General features: G+C 37.6%; 2 protein-coding genes across 6 annotated transcripts; both read left to right on the forward strand.

Moving 5' to 3' along the window:
* Positions 1 to 6,508: 6,508 nt before the first annotated feature.
* Positions 6,509 to 13,831, forward strand: LOC104594556 (peptide transporter family protein). Of its 2 annotated transcripts, XR_016081964.1 has the most exons (6): positions 6,509 to 7,592; positions 9,887 to 9,944; positions 10,028 to 10,145; positions 10,253 to 10,370; positions 12,681 to 12,938; positions 13,031 to 13,831. XR_016081964.1 is itself a non-coding variant. In XM_019197236.2 (5 exons), exons 1-5 carry the CDS (start codon positions 7,047 to 7,049, stop codon positions 12,732 to 12,734), a joined length of 894 nt encoding a protein of 297 aa, XP_019052781.1. In that variant the 5' UTR covers positions 6,509 to 7,046; the 3' UTR covers positions 12,735 to 13,035. The 2 variants fall into 2 exon arrangements, 1 of the variants encoding a protein (XP_019052781.1); XM_019197236.2 differs by having other exon boundaries at positions 12,681 to 13,035.
* Positions 13,832 to 15,130: 1,299 nt separating this feature from the next.
* LOC148801874 (uncharacterized protein At3g17950-like) lies at positions 15,131 to 17,787 on the forward strand. 4 transcript variants are annotated; one of them, XM_088897002.1, is made up of 4 exons: positions 15,131 to 15,622; positions 15,871 to 16,087; positions 16,326 to 16,475; positions 17,135 to 17,787. In XM_088897002.1, the coding sequence occupies exons 2-4, from the start codon at positions 16,076 to 16,078 to the stop codon at positions 17,615 to 17,617; spliced, it is 645 nt and encodes a 214-aa protein (XP_088753128.1). In that variant the 5' UTR covers positions 15,131 to 15,622; positions 15,871 to 16,075; the 3' UTR covers positions 17,618 to 17,787. The 4 variants fall into 4 exon arrangements, with proteins under 4 accessions (XP_088753128.1, XP_088753127.1, XP_088753129.1 ...); XM_088897001.1 differs by having other exon boundaries at positions 15,961 to 16,087; XM_088897003.1 differs by having other exon boundaries at positions 15,131 to 15,615; positions 15,961 to 16,087.
* Positions 17,788 to 21,734: the final 3,947 nt, after the last annotated feature.

Consider the following 21,734-nt stretch of genomic DNA (forward strand, 5'->3'; position numbering starts at 1 on the left):
CCACAGTTTTGCATTTTAGAACAGAATAGAATAATTGAGGGGAGATAATGATAGTGACACACAGATACAGAGGGAGATACGTTGCAGAGCAGAGCTTTGGAGCTGTGAAGAAATTAAACACAGTTGCTTCTTACATATTTGGGGCAGCAACAAATGTTGCATAAAAATGGTTTTGTTATACAGTTGCTTCTCGGCACACACATTGAAGCTATTGTCCATCGACAATCAGGGTGAGGGAACTAGCTAGAAAGGTTTTTGCTTTTTGGGCTTTCAAGAATCTTGACTTGAGTGACAATTTGGTACAAGACTGGGCTTTCAGGACTGATGCCCCAAAGCTTTCTCTCAATTTAGTTTTTCAACCAGATCTCTCTCTTGGTGATAAAGAATTGGGGCTCTGTTTCATTTTTTTGAGGAAGAAGATGATGAACAGTGTATTTTATTTTCAAGGATAATTTTAATATTTTTAAAAATCTTAAATCACACATAAGATCACGTGATATACATAACTGATGATTCATTAATAACAAGTACTAAATTATTATATTTCAAAAATTTAGGTACTGAATTATTACATATTAAAATTCAGGGACCAAATTATCACTCAAGCCAAATTACAGAGAACTGATAAACAATTTTCCCTTTACTTTATTCGTTAGGGTACTCTAATATCCATCCGTCAACAAGTCCACTATTGACTAGGAGAAAACTGTATATAGTTGTTTGAAAAAAAAAAGACTTCCAGTGGATGACAAGTAATTATGGTTGTGGGCTACAGCCAAAGGAATCTCGCTGCTCATAAATGGTGGCAAAAATGGTTGACCTAAACTTTATCCACCTTAACTAACTGAAGCTGGCTTGTTGGTGTGTTTCAGCGTTGATGTAGAATTGAATCCCGCAACTAACATTTTGAGGAAAAAGGGATCAAGAGGAAGTTATTAATGGTGCATGGCATTGAATATATAAAAAATAAAATAAATAAATAAATAAATGAAAAAAAAAAAACTTTATTCACCTTATACCAAAAAGACTAAAACGATTCCATCCAAACCACAGCATTTGCTAAGCTGATGGTAGAAATAACCCCAACCTTCATTATAAATTAGGGGTGCAATTTTTTCGAATTAAGATTGGGATTTTATCAAAATTTTAATGTATCTAACATGAAGCTCGAAGCCAAAATAATGTAAACCGTTAACTCGGGCCAACCCGACTTACACCCCTATACAAATCTTTTACAAAGTTCGAAAAAAACTTCGAACTTCCTCATTTGTCATTTCTGAGATTTCTATATTCATTCTGAAGCATTGAATAAATAAATAGTATGTGGTTCGCTGCATCATTTTGGGCCTATAAAGCCACCGAAGGGTGGCTGATGTGAGAATTGAGAAGACGAAGAACAATTTTAATTAAGCCACTGTCTAAGATATCTGCGTGGTAAATTGTTAAGAAAAAGGTAAAAAAAAAACAAATGAGGGGGTAGTGGGGAATCCCCTTGTATATACATTTCTTCTAGGAAAATGTAATATTCAATCTGATGACACCAATTTCATTAGACATGTGATCAACTCAACTCTCGAATACTCACTCTGGAACCACATTAATAATGACTAACCTTATTAATTGAATTTTCTTAAACACAAATTCAAATGGTGTGAAACTTTTATAGAAAAATAAAGAGACCAACCTAGCTAACTAATTGAAATGTGGCTTAACTAAAAGTATATATCTCTTTCTCTTAATATAGTTTCTTGACTGAAATAAAAAGGCCCAATACTTGATGCTAATGAAGTATAGGGTGGTCATGATCATTATTGTATGCTATGATGGAGGAAGACTTTGATGCCTTATGGGATCCAAAACCTGCAACTTGAGCTCATTACCTAACTTTGTTGCATCAAATTCAATAGTTAGCTTGCCAATACTCAATCCCCATTAGACCATGCTAGCTACTTATTAGTAGTGATTAATCTTGAGCCACAAAGACAGAAAATATATAGGTTGTTATCAAGTAGGGGGAGAAGGTGTTAACTGATTCCATTAATATATAAGGTCTCTGATTACTTGTACGATCAAATCTCACCTTTACCAGGGTTGGGGGGATGAGATACCCACATACACACACATAACAACTAAGGGGGTAAAAACACAAAACCTTTGATGTAAAAGAGATGAAAATACAAGGGATGTTAGCTGAGAGTCTGGATTTGTTGTGACGTTGTGGCCATTGCAGTGTTTCCAATTACCATCTGCTACGTGTGGTTATTTATTTTTAAATTACATTATTAGACATATAAGAAGCCACATTAAAATCATATTAGTATTAATTATCTCTATTAAAAATCAGTCATTATTCATTATTATCAATCAAGCCCTATCACAATTCACAACCGTATGGGTCAGTTACATGAATCCTGTTTTATTATTCCATTATATATGTTTAATGCCATATACGCATGTTTCTGCACATGGTCAATCCAAGTCAATTATGTCCATGGTTTTCAAAATGGGAACAGACTAGATGGTTGAATCAGAAAATTGGGAATCAATTTTGTTTTCCCTAAAAATCGGATTTTTTTTCAAAACTATTGATTTTGGTCAGCGGACCACTGAACCAAACAGTTAATCATTCAAATTGTTCAAACAGTTTTGATCGTTTTTTATTTTTTTGTTAAAATGGGCTGAGCATTCGGTTTGAAAGATCAGACCTTTCAACCCAGCATTCGGCTGAGCATTCGGTCATCAAGTCAGTTTTAAAAACCATGACTATATCTCCAAGTAGAAAATCAGGTCCAATCCTCTGATCCACATGATCCCATCATATACCCTGTCTACATGGCAAGATTTTTTGGGCTGTAACTTACGTCACTAATAGAGGATTAAGAAACATGGGTGGTGTGTGTGGCCATTCTGGCCGGTCCTAAATAACCTTTACTCAGATTAGCAAAACCACTCACTCAAGTTCACGTAAGCTCACTTATATTTGCCATATGGCGGGATCACAGTCAATTGCAACGGTATATTCAGAATATCTTCATACTTATATATTTTTATTTATAGTTCTTAATTAATATAGTGATTGTGAGGGTTGTATTGGGTGACGACTCAATCCGAGTTCCCATATATGGCCCATATCAATGAATATAGTGGCTAATCGCTTGCCATCTCTAACCTTCCATGTTGATTAGTTGATGATAATTTACTTTCCTACTGCGATGAATAATACCTTCTTTATTTTGTTGTTGAAAAAGTTTCCCCTCTTAAAAACATCAATTATCTGACTCATTTACTGAATGCACTGCCCTTTTTTGTTCCATTGCGTTTTAGGAATCCAGTTGATTGATCATGTGTTCACTGTTCAACCACATATCCGTATTAGTCCAGTATTCAACTTCATATTATAGACAATGTTTATCGATGTTTTTTTTTTTTCTTTTTTATTATTATTTTTCTGAATTTCGTTTAGAGATGTCATAGGGGCATTAAGGCCCCGATACGATATGTATCAGTTAATATGGCTTAATACGTATCAAAATTTTGAACCTTAATTGGAGCTTTCTTCAATTAATAAGATTGCTAATATTTCTTAATTATTCGTATAATAGTTGTCTGTAAAAGAAACTCTATTGTGAATTATATGCTGAAAGCAAAAGTCATGCGAGCTGCTCATAGAATTGCATCCAGCTACACATTGAAAACATCTCCCGGTGTATTTAACATATGATAAATATAAGAGATATTCTTAGTGTATAGCTGGATACCGTGCTTTTAGTGTGTTTAGATTCATGTTGCTTTCAACAGATCTGGTTTTCTATTTATAAACTCCAAACCCACTTGCCGGATGTCACCAGAGAAGCCAATTAAACCGCCTGAGAAGCAAACTGCTCCCAATTCCCATAAAACATTGTTGGGCCCAGGTTAGAATGGTTGTGAGTTGTGTTGGGCGGGGGCATGCTTGGGCTAGGAGAGGCTTCAACCGAAAGCTGAGATCATTGAGTCTTACTGTCTTAGGCTGCATTTGGCATTTCTCATATCAAGGACTATTAGTTACAAAATTCAGTATTTTATAGAGACATTTTAATTACGAAAAGTAAATAAATCCTTAGAATAAGAAACGCCAAATGCAGCCTTAATGCCTAATTAAAAGGAATTTGGATTAGCTGAATGCTTTAACTATGTAACAGGCTGTGGAATCAATGAATGGTGTAGAGTTTTATTGTTGGCTCTACAGCCTGCTGAACAGCTATTGTGTTCAGCTAATCCTATCTAGTTTGGGAGGGCTGAGGCTCAATGGTTTATTGCTTTCAACAATAGATTCCCTACACTGACAGCCTTTAAATTCTGCTTGGTGAAAAAAATCTGGAGAGCCCAAATCATTTTTTGGACTGTATTCTTAAGCCTCTTTAGATGGCTTATCTAGAGTATGTCAATGCAGTTGAACTAGCTTAGTTGCATGCTCAACTCAGTCCTTGCTCCTAAATATGCCCTTAACTTTCCAACACTAACATAAGTCATCTTAAATCCCAAACATCCATTAGATATCCGTTTTTGAAAGGGCTTCAGCTTTGATTTAGCTGTGTTGACTAAATCATTTTAAAGAAGCTATTAATAATTCGTTTGGTTCTTAGTTGGAATCGGAATTGGAACTGGAATAATCCATTCTCATAATCTGTTTGGTTTAGACAGGAATGAAAATAAGAATTAAAATCAGCAGGAATGAGATTTCATTCCCAAGGGAGGGGCAGGGAATGGCCATTCCCTCAAATGAGGGAATGTCATTCCAGCAGGAATGAGAATGGGATTCCGATTCTGCCCAACCAAACAGTTGGAATCGGAATAGTCCATTCCGATTCCAGACCCCTATTCCTGCAAATCAAACGGACCCTAAATACCCATTTGAGAGGGCTTTCATGTAGTGGCTTCTAGCTTTACATGAGCTGAGAAACCTTGAATGCCATGAAAACATGTTTGGTAAAAAAAATGCAAATAGGCATACGTGAGCCGCAAAAATAGACTTTATGATGAAACTATTTCAAGTAGCTTATCTAAAGTGGCTCAATCAATGCATCTCAATCAACACAGTCCCTCCTAAATGGGCCCTAGATTGGAGTTGAGGTGATTATTTACAGCTTTTCAGTAGGAGTACAACTTGGGCGGATTAGATCATGCTGAAGGTCAATCCAGGCCTAACCCTAAAGTTGTAAACTTTGGGCGCGAGCCTATCCTAACCTGAGGTTAAGTGCAAGTTTATCAACCCAAGCCCAACCTAAGCTTAACCCATCACAACTTGGACTGGGCTCAAGTTCAGGCTGGGCTGGGTTAATGGGGCCTGAGCAAGTTGGTTGGGTTTAAAAGGATTTATGTATATTACATAGTCAATTTTTATTAGGCTTTATAGCCCAAGTTAAGAGTAGAATTGATTGAAAATATAAACAAATTTATATTTACAAATGTACATAATCATTTTATATATATATAAGGGGAAACATATGATACTGGAAAGACATGATACGATAAAGGTTTTGATCTATCAAAACCCTCCATGAATTCTGATTAAAACTGAGTTGATTGGATATCACTTTTACAATACCAGTTGATTGTTATGAGTCTTTTTGGGACAGGGACCATACTCCCCATCCATGACCAACTATGAAACAAATCCCCGTCCCTAATCTTGATCTTTGTTGGAGATAAAAATTATTCTCCATCCCCGATCCTTGGGGGAAATAAGTTTCTTATCGTGGACTTGAATCTTTGAAAATTTTCAATTAATTTTTTTTTTCCGGAAAATGCTGATAAAAAAGTTTTATTGGAAAATATGTTTACTTAAAATAAAGGAAAAACTTCAAATGTAAATAATATTTTAAATATTTTTTGATATATAATATAAATAACATTATATATATTTAATGTAAATAATACTTTATATATATAATTGGGGCTAGGGCGGTAGAGACTTCAGTCTCCATTGTCATCCCTAAATCAGGCCCAACCCGTGTAAGAAATCGGGTCAGGTCGAACTTGCACAAGCGAATCCCTACATTTTGGGCTGGGTTGGTATTGATCAGTCCCTAAGACTGTGTTTGTTTGCAGTGTAAAACCTCATTGATGTAAAAGTCTATCAATGAAGTTTCACACCAAACGGTTTAAAATCTTTGAGATTTTTGAATTGTTGAGCTTTGAAAAATGTGATTATCGATGTAAAACCCTACTATAAATGAGGTTTTACATCGATTTATGATGTCAAACTCCACTCCACCAAAATGTGGACAAATCTGAATTGAGAATGGAGTTTTATATTAATCTTGATTTACAGTACAAACAGATGTCACTAAAACTGAACCGGCAATAGACTTTTACATCGCAAACAAGTGTAGCCTTACAAAAATCACGAGATACACGTCTAATAAAAACACATAGCTCCCATTTTCATGACGGAATCTGTTCCTCACAAATGGGCGCCTCACATGCACATCCACCATGCATTGGGAACATCTTCAGTGAATATTCATTAATAAGTACGGGAGATGTTTCCAATGCATGGCAGTATGTGCCTGTGAGGTGCCAGTGTGAGGAACAGATCCGATCTCTCCATTTTTTGTGTTTCAATAGAATCGAGATCTGTTCCATACAGAGCGCACCTCACACGAACCTCACAGCCCCATGCCACCGTGTATTGGGAATATCTCCACAAAGGACGGGAGATGTTCCAAATTCATGATGGAATGGGGTCCGTGTGAGGTGCGCTAGTTAGGAGCAGATCCGGACTCGTTCCGACAACAAACGAAGCGGACGTTGCCTCCATTTTGATCATTTGAATTCAAAAGAAGAGTAAAAAGGGTAGGTCTCTACTCTCTACTTAGTATTCTCCTCCTCTCCCGCCTCGTGAACCAGAAAAGATCAAAAGATTAGTAAAGAACTAAAGACAACCCGATTGGTTACTTCCTTTTCCGCCGTCTATAGCTCCGGCACTCTGTTGAGGTCCACTTGGAACTTCGGGAGCTTCTCTTTTGCAAAGTCCACCGAAACCCTATCTTGATAAAATTAAGATGGCATCGCCAGTCCAGTTCTCCGTCGTTGACGACAAGGATCTCGACGACGCAGCGCTTTGGGCTGTGATCGATTCCGCCGCCGCCTCTCATTCGTCTTCTAAATCTCGAAAAACCCTCGCCTTGAAGCATACCAATATTCAGACTCCAAGTCCGGTTTCAAATTCCTCTCCGGCACCCAAATTCTCTCGACATTCTAGGAGTCACTACATGGTGGAAGAAGATGTTAGGTTTTCAGCCGATGGTGAGGTTCTACAGGAGCCATGGGTTCATCCGCGGCCGCAGAAAATTGCAAGATCCTGTGCTGCTTATTCCGGTGAAGAGAATAGGATGGTCGTTGTGAAGCATTTGCAGCGGACACCAACGACGCCGGTGTACTCATCTCTAGATGCCGGAAGGTTTTCTGTGCAAGAAATTAGCCCTGTTTCGGATGGTTCGCCGTTTGATTCCAGGCAAAGTGGTGACACAGACAACATGAGGCATAGCTTGTCTGGCAGGTTTCCTTCTGTTTCTCTTTTCAAGGAATACCAGAATGCGGCAATGGCGGTAACTACCTTATTTCTCTTCTTTTGTTTTTATATTAATTTCTATCACAGTTCTTTTGCACTTTGATTTCATCTTACCCGTAATGGCTGAACCTCTCTAACTAGCTTGAGGAGGTAACCTTAAGGTTGTCTGTTATCGTTCATAAACACAAATTATTTTGTGAAACACTTCCAATTTCAGTATCAGATCATGGCAATTCCCCTTTTTACCTTCCATGTTTTTTCTCACTAACCGGAATTAACTTGTTAAGTTAGTAATGATAAATGGAAATTTAGCTTGTAAAACATCACTCACTCATAGAACTCTTACAAAGTAGGGGATATCAGGACTTCAGTAATATACCGCTATATTTAGATCCCATCATCCCAAGGCAGTAATTACTTTTGCTTTATCTTTGCATTTTAATTGAATAATTCCCATTCAATAAGCTAGGAGTTTGACGTCCTCATTAGTTGACTTGGCATTTGATCTAAGGTGGTGCCCCGGTGATTTAATCATCTAAGCCTTTCTCCTTCCTAGTTTGTACAATATACCTACACTTTAAGCATTGTAAGAGCTATCTAAATAAGGGTCGGATTATTAAGATAGAGGAGCAGTGTTGTCAATGTGGTTATGCGATGACTAGTTGTTTTGGCCTCCCTAGGTGATGCCAACTGATTGATTATAAAAAAATGATATCTGTTTAATACAATGATGCATTCTCATACATAAACTAATAAAAACTGCAAGTATGCAATAAAAGATATGATATAGAACATTTAGTATACAGTCTCTGTTTTGCAAACATAAGGGGGTTGGATAGGCTGAGATGGGGGTGGGGGAGGGCAGCATTTTTCTTTTTTTCTATACCCTACAAAATACATATGATCAGAGATGCTGAAATAAATTGGATTGAAAAATAATATATAGACACACATAATCCTATTTTAAAAGTTTGAAACAAACACAAATAAATGTTAAATTAACTCTGTGGTCAACTAGGAAGACTGGTTGTTAGTTGACTTTGATGATGTGGCTGCTTCTTAGTTGTCCTGGGCGACTGCATCATGGGTACTGACAGACTAGTTGATGATGTAGTTAGTCTGGTCTTCAACTGACTAACCAGTTGATGCCATACTTTGGTAATTCTAAGGAGTACTACAATCCCTTCTCTAGCATGAGACTTCACAAGTGTGCTAAGTGGATTCTCTCTTCAGCGTTTATGCATGATGCCAATGAATCAATGCACTTGATATTTTTGTTTGGCATTTGTAGAAATTGCGTGATCATCTTAGAATCTCTCTTTGTTCCTTAACTAAAGCCTGATATTTTTGGCCATAGCTTCATGTTGTTGTCATGTTCAGTGAGTTTCTACCAAAAGTTCAAGTCTCAAATAATATGGAGAACTTTTTTTGAGATTAATATGTCATTCTGAAACTGGTTTACCTTGGATCATTTCTTTGTTTATGTTTCATGTGTTTTAACTTAGGTTGGGTTTCATACACAATGTGCAGCCTCACATGTCTTTATACAAGTTTGCAAACACTTCTACATATGTACTTTCCTCCAAGTTGTACACTTTTGCAATGGGAAAACTTAACTGTATTCTGTCTCCCACTCACTCTTTGTCTCTCAAAGCTTTACTGCAGGTTATCTATATAGTGTTTCACGTGCTCTTATCACACCTTTTGTCTGCTGATTGTGTATGAAATTGAGACTTCTAACCTTTAACAATTGTACACATGATTTATATCTTGTTCAATCTACCATTCTTTTGGATAGTAAGAACACCTCATCTTGGATTTGAATTCAAAAGAGCTAGGCATGCTTCCCATATTCTGTATATCAATCATAATTTATAAATTATTTTGTTACATCTTCTTTTGGTGAAGTTTATGATAACATATAACCTGTTTGCCTTCTTACCTTCAATTACTATTATATCCTTACTCCTTTTCCATATGTTGCAATTGATTTAGATTTTGTAATATATTATTTTTTTTCTTGAAAAATGCGTCTTTTCTTCATGTTATCTTCTGGTGAATTATTTACCAGGAAACAAAATGATTAATGATACAATTAATAATGGGTGACTGGACATGTTATCTTGGGCATTGTATATTTGTCTTCTGTATCTTTTGGTGATTGGACATCCACTCTACTATAACTTTTGTTTTCACATATTAATAGAATTAATAATATTTTCTTGCTGATAAAAAAAGGATTAATGATACATGCTTCCATCTTTCATGTTTGGCAACTCAATTTCATTTATTGAAAATGTGATACATTTAGCTACTTGTTTACATGGACAGATTTTAGAGAAAACTGATTACACTATCATTTCTGGGAGTCCATATATAAAGAAGTCAGGTAATAATCTAACTTCTGAGTCTTCTTTCTGCCATTAAATGACACAGTTGTTTTCTGGAGTAAATTCCTTATTTGTTCTGCAGGATGGAGGAAGATATCATTTTACTTCAACCTCTCATATGAAATCAAGGATAAAAGCATTGAATTTGATGAAAATCGGAATGTTCAAAGGGCAGAATTTGTTGTCCGCGCATACATGCAGTATGTTCTCTGGTTTTAGCAGATAACTACAGAACAAATAATTTAGTTTTCTAGTCTCTCTTTGACACAATCTTGTTTTAATTTTGCTATTTTGGTCTTGTAACTAGAGGTGGTAGGTTCTCAGATGGTTGGGGCTCATGTGAACGACGTGAGAAAAGATTCTTAAAACCAAACCATGACATTCCCAGCACAGCAGAAACTAGAGCTAAAAATAAAGCATGTCAAGTAAGTCCTTTATACTGATATATTCCATAGTAGAAATGATTATGACTTGTTTGATTGGCATATTATAAATTGATTCAGTGTATTCTCATTTGGTTCTTTTTATATTGTCCAAGGTATAAATGGAAGGTCAGGTCATCCATTCTCTCTCTCTCTCTCTTTAAATTTTTTGCATGACTCCTATAGCTCAATTTATTTCAACATAAAAGGCATGGAAACTTTTACTTTGAAATACATTAACTATATTTCCATCCTTTAATGGTGGAGCAAATATAACCTACATATAAAGACCAATCAAATTGTGATGTAAATGCCATTGTAGTTATGATAGACTTGATCAAGGAATACACCATGAAAGTGTGAAAGATTTACACTTTGACATAGATCCATCATTTTCATGGAAAAAAGTCTTAACATATAGATGCATGGTTGCAACTCTTTTCTTCCCTTTTATTGATTTCAATTGCCTAAATGTGCATTAATTAATTTCTACAATGTTTGCTAAATAAATGGATCTCTACTTTCTTTTATCCTTAATTAATTGAATGATTGCTTCCCACATTCATACAACTTGATTTATTTACTGAACCCCTAAATTTGTCCTTTTTCTTTTCATTTTCATTTATTCCCTAACTGTTTTTTTTTTTTTTTTTTATAATAAAGAGAAAATGTTCATTAAAGAAAAAGAAAGTACACAGAACTAGGTGAAGTGCTTTCACCAAACAAATAGAGTCAAATATTCATTTAATGCAGTACAAACCCAGACTCATCAAGTACCTCCATTACATGGACTTCCCTAGAACTAACCTACTAATATATTTGGTAAAGGAATTAGTAGATATCACTTATTAATATTTAGTCCCAATGATAATTATTACCTGGGTATGCTATGAGTGTGTGTAGATGTGAGTTTGAGAGATAAATATATCAATTAATATTACTAGGGAAAATATGGCAAATAAGAAAAATAAAAAATGAAACGAGTTATTATCTATAGAGGCTCTCAAAGACCAGCCTTATGGGGTAAGAAATTTATTAGCATAGACCAAAGTGGTGAAACAAGAACATATTTTTGTCATTTTTATTCTAGGCTTCTAGACTTCTAGGTAGTTGCCGTGAATTTGAGTTTCCTGCAAGCGTAGGGTGGATTTTCTTGTTTTGGACCCTGTGGTGGTGATTGTCAATCACCAGGTTCAGCTGGGAACACAAGGGCAAGCAGATTACTCTATGTTATCTGCGGTTATAAAAACAGAGACTCCATCCAACTTCAGTTTGGGTGTTAAATTTGCAATTTGATTTTGTATAGAAAAAACTTACAAGTTCTAATCCAACCTTCAAAATTCTCATGTTCTACCTCAAATGTAGCCCATGTATACTCCTTGGTGCCTACCACACTTTCTTCCCATTCTGATGACATCTAAAATGGTTGCTTAAAGAAGGCATGATGATGAGTGAAGGAGTTTGATGCTATTAGAATTTAGACCACGAGAAGGACATTGACTGTTTTCTTTTGAAAGGTGAATATTGTTCTTGGTTGGAAAGGTTGCTCAATTTCCACCAGAATTTTCACAAAAAATGCACTCTGTCAGGGATCTGTCTTTGGAAGGATCAAGTTTTCCAAATCTTTGATTGCTAGATATCTTAGGTGTTGAAATGGGTAAGACTGCAAGGTGTTGTACTGGTTAGTGTGGAAAAGAACATCTGGCGTGAGACGGGAGGTGTGTGTGGAGTTTATGCATTAATTCAAAGTTTCAAGCAAACATCTACCAGGTCTAGAACATAAAACATGCTTACTGAGCAGTGATTTCGTAGGAATTGTTGGAGAAGCCTTCTGATTCTCTCCTCATAATGAATAATGATGATGTCAATGCATAAATGTCTTTAACATGTCATGATGTTAACGTCTTTGATTCTTTTGAACTTTTTCACATACTTGTCTTTGGGTAATTATATTGAGCTGAGGAATTTTAAGTATTTAACTGTATTGTCCAAGTATTGCACCCCTGGCCCCTCTTTCCTCCATACAAGAATGGAGAACTAGAGCTAGAGACAAGGAGAGGGGGGGGGGATCTTTTTCTGCAATGTTCCGTTTAAGAATTTGTAATTCAACTTCATTATTATCACCTCCACTATATGTATGAAAGCTCACGTATCTTCTTTTTTATTGCTTTGGTGTATGCATCATTCCAAGTGGTATCTGTTCACTCATGATATTGTCTCTCGAGAATTAAACTATGTTATTTTGCCTTTTCCATGCCATACCTTATTTATTTACTTGTAAAGAAGGAAGCAAATATATATGTGTATGTGCAGGATTTGCTAGGGATTGGAGAGTACCGACCCTGTGCAAGCAGCGCTCATCGATGAAATCTAAATTCACCAAACCCATAGATAGCTCCTGCTTCAATTTCCTTCACAGTCTAACCAACAACAAGCGGTCGTGTCACCCCTCAAATGCGGTCTTCGTCCAATTCTTTCGACTTCAATTGTAGTTTATACTTTGTAGAGAACTATAATAAGATTGAGAGTCGAAAAATTTTCATTTCGGACTCTGGGAGTGTGCCCAAGCGGGTATGTATCATCCCAAGCCGAAGCTATTGTTTCTACCTTTTCTTCTGTTTTCTTTATTCTTTTTTAATTAATTAATTAAAATTGGGTCTTAGAGGGAGACGGAGACGCTTAAAATTGAGCCTGCTACAGGCTACAGCTTTGTCAGCCCTTTTAGTCCTCTTCACCGTTGGATCAAATAAATGGACGGTAGGTGGCAGGGAAGAGCACCCATCATCGATTCTGCCGGTGCCGGGGCCGGGGGTAGTACTCAAATCATTACGTCCGTCTTGGATGTATTAGAGGATGATTGCGTGTAGGGAAGCTTTGGGCTGGCGGGAAGCTGAATCAGGGTGTCAGGTGGATCAGTTGAGCTGCCGAGGAGACCGAGCTCGCTTGCTTTGTGGACCAAAAAGTGAGAGAAGTGCACTCAAGATGGAAGGCCCCACCTCTCCTACGCGCGTTTTTCTTTTGTTGCCATACAACAAAAGCAAAAAAGCAGCGCCACCGTTTCTTTTCCTTTATTGGATTCTCTCTTCTCTGGTATGTAAGTGCATACCCTCAAATCCTCATCATGCAAACCCACGACGCTTTTGGTAAGTAAAATTCCATGCAAACCCATGAAGCTTTTTAACCACACAAGGAGGAGAAACCATCGTAACCCTCTGCTTTTTATCCATGTGCCTTTCGTAACCCTTGGTGGTTCTTTCTAACTTATCTTCTTTTCATGTCTTGTTGAGTCATTAGTCATGACCCTGGATGTTTGGTAATTGACATGAAGTTCCCCATTGTTTTATGGCATCGGATCTGCTGCCATCCATCCCTCTCGCAAAATTTAGCATACCAATCGAAGGTGATGAGTGTTCTGACAATTTTTGTTCTGGTAATTGCACAACCAGTTAGCTTTCTCTCTCTCTCATGGAGAAGGAAACACAAATAAATGGGTTAGGAACAAGCTTCAAAGTATCGGAAACGCAAGGTGTATTGGAAAGGTAATTTTAAAAGATGTATCGAGATACAGTTTGGAAACGTATAGATACAGACAAAAAATCAAGATACTCATGTATACACTAGAAAATCTAAAACAATTCTTAAAAATATGAATAATAATAAAAATGAGTTTTATGTGAGTATAATTAATTTATTTAAACATAAAAAATATTATTTAATGATTTATATAAAGTATCGGGATATAATTAGTAACCATTGAAAAATAAGAGAACAAAAATGTTTGTATATATGCTACTATTTATTAGTTAATATTTTTTTGAAATCATTTATTAGTTAATTTTTATTATATATAGAATTAGATAATATTTATTATGTATACAAGTTAATATATACCTTAATTTTTAATAAATCAATATAACTTGTATTCATCTTATTATTATATAAATATTAATAATTAAATTTATAGCATTTGTTGGAAACAACCACCACACCAAGAAAGATTAAGTATTAAAAAACATGTCTTTCTAATAAGTAATTAATGTTGGCATAACGGTTAATTAATTATTGTTATAAGCAATGTGATTTTTAACATGTTATTTCACTTAAATAACATTTAATGACATTATTAAATGGGACCTGATACAGATGAAAAAATACGAAACCCTGTAATTAGACATGTTTTGTGTATCGAAATTCTTCTGAAACGATATGTATCAGCCCGTACGTTGCGAAATTTAAAACCTTGGCCAGAAATCTCTGATCTGGTTATTGAGATTTGAACCCCACCTGGAAAATTTATGCAATGAGATTTCCAACTCCCATTTAAGTTTAGCAGTGGGTCGAGGGGAAATGTAATGTAATGAATGGGATGGTCAATTCAGATTTCCCAAACGGAGATATGGGTTGGGACTTGGGATGATTTACGAAAGCCACACACCCTGGTGTGGTGTCAGAATTTAGAATTACTTTTGAGTTTTGGTCCAGTAGATCATAGTTCCGGCCTTCCGGGGTCGATATAACTGATTGCTTTGCATGCCATCCAAATTGAACTGCTCCTTACAGGGCACCTCACAACGACCTTACAATCACATTCAACCATGCAATGGAAACATCTCCAATAAATAATTTATATTTATGTTATTAATAAAAAAGTGAATATTTTTATTTTTTGAACTTTTCATTAGATATTTTTATCTTTTATTTAAGCAAATATACAACGGGCACAAAAAAAGTCATTGACAGGGGTAGGGTTTCGGCCCTTCTTTTTTCTCTCTCTCTTTTTTTTTTTTTTCTAGCTATGATTTTGCCTTCATGTTGGCTTTTCACTCACTCTCTATCTTCCACTCACTGTGTAACAGTAGTAGAAGTATCCATATTGCCTTCCAAGTTCCACCTTCCCAGTTCGAGGCGGGTGCCTGATGAGAAGCGTTGGTCCACAGAATATGGACACCTTCAGTCCACCTAAAAGCTGAAAGCTCAAATAGGAGGAAGCTGCTTGTGCTCGTATTCGTGGTTGCCCAGTTGGTGACGCCCCGGCATTTGAGGTTCCTTTTTCCCGTTATTCAAGGGACATGGTTGGGTTGGGATGATGGGATGGGATCTATTCACACTTCACAGTTTGAGTCATGTCAAGAACAAGAAAGATTGATTGGGAGGGTATTTTCGTAACTTAGGATGATTGCTGCTGCCTCAGCCTCACTCACTCCCTCGAATCGAGTCGAGTCCTGCTGGCTATAGGTTGAGTCCACTGGTAACTGGTAATTTTATCTCGTGCAGCATTTTTTTTTTATTCTGCTTCCTCTTTCTTTTGTTCCGACTCCGAGGCTGCTTCTGCAACGATAGCATAAATAGTGTATAGAATACAAAGTCTTCTTTTATAAAAAGTAGCACCTCTCATCCATTCCTCACTCTCTCCTCTCCTTCGAGCCACTCTTCTTTCTGTTTCTGTTTGTTTGTTTTTTTTATTGAGTTGTTATTCTCTCTTTCTCTGCCTCTGCTTCATCAGCCGATGCTCTTTGGGACTGCATGAAGAACCTCTCTGCGCAGTTGTCTTGTGCAGCGTCTTCGTTCTAAACAAGTTAACTGTTCTGTGCAGTTTTTTTGTTGGTTAAAAGAGGAAAGTATCCGGGGCCTGACACTATCTCTTCCTCTGAGTCTGAGGTGACCTCACTGGGCCTCTCCTTAGTAAATCACTCAGTACTTGAGAAGCTATGGCTCAACAGGTATTGATTTGTTTTCACTTCTCTTTTTTGGAATTTTCCCCGCTAGGCTGTTCTCTGTTCTCTGTGGCTTTCATTATTCTGTAATCTTCTCTTGAACATGCGTTGGCTCTTGTTTGCTTTAGTTTCTCACTTTATTCATATTTTTTCATCAAATTTCTTTCTTCACATTGTTCTACTCTTATGGATTACTTCATTTTTCCTTGATAAATTAAGGACTTACTTTATCGTTTTACGGCAGGACGATGGATGGCCCCTGGGTTTGCAGCCACTAAATATGAGAGTCGGGCTGGTGAGAACTCGTGATTTTTCTGGATCAATCTCCTTCAACACTTTGCTCACCGGTTCTCCAAGCTCCTCCACGGATTCTTCATCAGATTTAGACACCGAGGTCAGTCAAAGCCACCATAAATGAACAAGGAAGAAAACAAACGTACATTAGATAATTGAAGGCCCATTATAGTACTAGAGAGAGATCAGGCAATCTCGAAATTTTCTAAAATCGTATATAGGTGAAAATTACAGAATATATCCCCTGTTCTCTATTTGTTTCTCCTTGTTTGTTTCCTTCATTTACGAATACAACACAACCAACTCTACGAAGCTGAAAAAATCACAACTATATTCGTCTAGTCTTGCTTGGATCTCTCTCTCTCTTGCACAGAATGTTGTAGTTTACTTGTGGGATTTAACTCGTGAATGTAAAACTATCTTCCCCGGTAAACTCTCGCAAATGCAAGTAATATGAGACTAAAACCACCTAACAATTCATCACATTATCACCAAAAGAAGAAGAAGAAGAAAAAAAAAACACCTAACAAATAAGGTAGCTTTGGAAAAACTTTGGAGATTGTGCTTTGTATAGGGCCTAGAGATATCAAGGAGAAGGGAAAAAAAGTAGCACGTAAATAAGTCCACTAAATTGTAGGAAATTCTCCTTGGTTCTACTACTTTTTTTTTTTTTTCTGCAACTTTGAAATGTGAAAGCAATATGGAATGATAAAATATGACAATCCAAAAATTTAGCTTAATATCTCGTGATTGTTTCAGTCGACCGGGTCTTTTTTCCGTGATAAGAGCATTACACTTGGGAGTCTCATCGGCGTATCCAGTATCCTAGATTTCTCAGCAAGATCAGTTAGAGGAAGAAGGGCGGAAGCCTTAAGAGTCAAGAAGAATTATCGACCCAAAATTTGGTTATTTTCATTATGTACTAAGGGTAATGCCGGTGATGTGGATAGTGTAAACAATGCACCATCACTCCGGCATTTTCTTGAGGTGGAGAGGAGAGCTGCCAGCGATTACAGGAGGAATCAGAGCAGTCCTGTGTTTTACGAAGCCGAAGAGTTTGACCGAGCTGGGAGTGCTTCTGAATCAAACTCGTTATTCATTGACGGCCGGGTAGCCCCTCCTCAATCAAGTCCCTGGGTTGCCTCAGACGTTGGAAGAAGATCCGACAGAAGCTTGAATCATGGCAGTGGTCATGGTGTTCCCGTACTGTTGTCGTGTATGTGTGGACAAACTACCAACTGATCATGATGGGGAGGCACCATTTTCACTATCTCACTGAATAGTGAATACTTCTTTATCAAATTTATTGTGGGTTTTGAATTTTATAGTTTAGAAAAAGTGAATAAAACCTCCATCTCATGGAATCTCTTGGAATGTGGACTGTGAACTCACTCTGGAGAGTGAGCTGGTAATCTTTCTGTTTCTGATTCCCTAATCTGATTGGTATGTGTGTGTTTGGAAGAGGGGGGGCAATCTCAATTCTCAAGTAAAAGAAATTCGTGTAGGGGGTAGGGGGCATTACTTTTTCAATTATTCAAATATATAAAAAAATGTTGAGCAGTGTTGCAAAGTAAAGCACGCTTACCATAACCAGTCGCATCGCCCATCACCCATCACCCATCACCCATGTAAAGGAAAGTTTGGGTAACGAGAAAAAGATTCTTGTGCTTGTCCTTTATTTTCTTTTGCATTTACATGGAAGATAGTCAGTTGTATTAGGTATTCGTGTTGGTTTCTTTTTATTTTTTATTTTTAATAATTCCCACTTGTCCTCGTACTTGTGTGCATTGTCTCTACATCATATATCATATGCTATATGCTGCTGGGCTACTACTGGTCCCTTCTGAGTTCTCTGTCTCATAATATGGGAAGAAACCCCCCTTGTTATTGATGTTTTGATGATGCTTTCTACCTTCTAGTCTAGATTTCTGGTTCCTAGTCCTAGATGTCAGGTGTCCTTCCAATGGAGAGACTCCACCGTACTCATATACACCATTCAAGGGTTGCTCATAAATGTAAGATCTCGCTCCTTAATTTCTTGTCCACCAACTCGATCGTTAACCCTCCATCCCACCACTTTTTTCCTGTGTCTAGCGTCTAGCCTACTGGGGTCCGAGAATGAATAGTTTTTCATTCTCTCTCTTCTCTCTCTAAAGTCTAAAGCCCGTGGAGGGTGACCACCTTGAAATTTTAATATATAAGAACAAGGGACTGAGGGAGGGCACTAGGGAGCCCAGCCCGCCTTGCCCCAACCCCACAATAGAAGAATCTCACCCTTAATAACTCAAGCCCACCACCCATTACAATTAAAAGCAAAAGACAACCTAATTCTTATTTTTGTGATCAATGCTAGCTTTGGGAAGAGCATCAGCAGTTCTATTGGTCTCTCTGTCTTCAACCCTCCGCTAAACCTCTTTCAGATAGTAACAAGTAAACCAAAGGAGGTGTGTAGATATGCCATTCATGATGTCCATCAGTAGACTCTTATATTATCACATTCAATGACCACGTTCGTTCTATTCTAGCTATCTCTCACTCTCAACGCATAGATTTCAGCTTCGAAGGAGAGGTACAGATGCCGTCCGTAGAAATTTGAGAATCTAGCCAATGTTCTCAAAACACTTTTAAGCCCCACAGCACAAAACTTAAAATTCCAGCTTTACGAACACAACCTGAAACTTGTCCAAAAACAACGTTAGTTCTAGAAGTTGAAATTGAAGTATGAGGAAAAAGCCTCGACTTATAACAACCATCATCACATGGGGCTAGTCCCCAGTAGGGGTGTCAATGGACTGATTTTGGGTTGGACTCGTTCAAATCAAAATCAATTTAGACGGATTGGACGAACCAATAAGGCATATTGAATCGGACCAGTCCAGACTTAATGGTTCGAATTACTTATTTGATTGGGTCAGATTTCACCAATATCATTGATAGAAAATAAGATTCCCCAGCGTCTGATTCATCCCAATACCAACACGTGCACAAGTGGTCCATTTTAAACAGAATAACAACTAGGTGGAGGTGATCATTACCAGTAGCCCAGTCCAGCAGGCCCGCAAACCCCGGTATGCCCAGGATACCCGGCCCATGCGTAGGCAAACAATTCAGGCCCGGTATGTTGGATGGGCCAGGCCCACGGTTACATTAAGTCTCTTATACCGAGACCCAGTGTCAGGCCTAGCCCATGATCACATCCATGTTGTCAGCTACTCAGCTTCCAGAGAATAGAATCAATAGTTAAAGAAAGACGATATTAGATTGGAAATCGGAATGATGTGATCTGCGGGGTAATATTCTAAGGATCAGCCCCAATGATGGGATGGGTTGATGGCCTTTTGACCAGCCTACCGACATTGGCTTTCATGTAGATTCTGAAATGGAAAATAAAAAATCCACAGATTTCGTAATTTCATCTAAGGGAGGGGCTGTTTTTGGATTAGGGAGGAAGCCCGATCCGCAAGTTGTCAAATTCCGTCAATTTGGTGCCAAAATTGATAACGATTGAGTGAAATATGAAAAATTGGCTGAAGAGGCCTGAAATCCAGACTGATTTTAGAAGCTGTTATTAAACGGCGTAGATTTTCATGTAGGGCAAAACTTAATTCATTAATTTCTTGCCTGAATTCTGCATTCCAAACACAGCCTTTAAGAATCTGCAGGTAACCCAGACAAGCATTTCGAGGTATTCTAGTGCGTCGACGTAACCTCTTAGGTGTCTGTGGATTAATTCTGGATTCTATCGATCACTCTTCTCATCGTTCAAAAAAAGGATATAGAATTCACTCTGTAGTCCGTTCAACCTTGTTGTCGTTAAGTCTGGCCCTGAAACCAACGGATTCAGAAGCGACCTTAGCACTTTAGTCTCCTTGTATGATTGTCCAACTTGACAACTTCTAATTAGTCGTCTAACCAGATGGTGAGTTGCGGAGAAAAAAGACGGTTGATACGAAGCAAGACTACCAGACAGTTTGAGAAGATGAGAGAAACGCTCACAAAATATGGGAGATTATACACAAAAGCGAGGAACCATGATTTTCTCAAGGTAGGAAATAATGGAACAAATATAAGAAACACTTAATGTGTGGGAAGTAGCAGGAATTAATGAATAGAAATAGAAATAGAAAGGAACAAATTCATCAAACAAGGGATCCGCTTGTCGTTAACGATGATGATTTAATTTGGATCGCAGGTGGGGTGGGTGAATTGTGATGCATCTACGACTCTGACTCCCCCTGGTTTGTCCAGTCGCTCTCATTAAGTGGATGGTCCTACATTCACTTGTCTCTTACGTCTGCCTCTCTGTGTGTGTGTTTGTGCGTGATGGGTTGAAGAATCCTCCAAACTTTCTGCTTATGCTTATTTGCTTTTGTTTAATTATACTAATAAAAATCTTTGTGATTAGGCGCATTCAAATGAAGGAAACTAGGAAAGTTCAACCCAAAATGTTGATTATTTAATTCCTGTGAAAGAGTGTTAAAGTGCATCTTATTCTCAAGTAAAAGAAAACGACCCTTCCGCTTTGGTCCACCATTAACCTTGTAGATATTTATGAAGACGGTTTTTCTATATGTATAGCAGCCGCAGAAGCAGCGATAAGCATTGCATCACCATTTGATTCACGGGACGGGATACATTGTGGTGGTCTTGCCGTCTTGACTTGACCAATACCAACTTCATTAATTGTTAATAGATATTATTGGATGACTCAAAACACTTTGCAGCTTGACCTTTCCTTTTAACTCATTCTTTCAATAGACTTAGAAGCCGTGATGTCTAGATATTAATCCTTGTTTTGTTGCCAAATTTTCTAATATTCACAGTTGCTGGGAAGTTGAAGCATAATGAGAGGAGTTCAAATCAGCCCCCCACGACATTTCCCCCCCCCACAACGTTCCACACCACATCTCTGTCGTGTATTGGAAACATTTCCTACAGTCCCACTCATTGATATCATCATTTCTGTTATTATCATTAGGAGATCTTTCTAATACATGGCAGGGATTTGCTGTGGGACATTGTAGGGGATAATCTTGTGGGACTGATTTGATCTCCAATAAGAACAGAGATGGTTTCCAATTCATTCTGAGATCACATCTCCGCTGTATATTGGGAACATCTCTCGATGATGGCATCATCAAGACTGGTATTATCATCGGGAGATGTTCCCAGTACACAGCGGGGATGTGCTGTGGGGCAGCCCCTTGTGGGGCGGAGATGTGAACTCTCCAATTCCAGAGCTTTGGATTGAGGTATATGCAGGATGGGGTTCAATTTCTATATATATGAGCGTGTATATATTATTCCATTTGTTGAAGTCTGTTGCAATCATAGTTTTCGAACTGCCATTGACCCGGAT

This window comes from Nelumbo nucifera, chromosome 2 (genome assembly GCF_055504915.1).
Source record: "Nelumbo nucifera cultivar China Antique chromosome 2, China Antique-T2T, whole genome shotgun sequence".
Classification (NCBI taxonomy): Eukaryota; Viridiplantae; Streptophyta; class Magnoliopsida; order Proteales; family Nelumbonaceae; genus Nelumbo; species Nelumbo nucifera.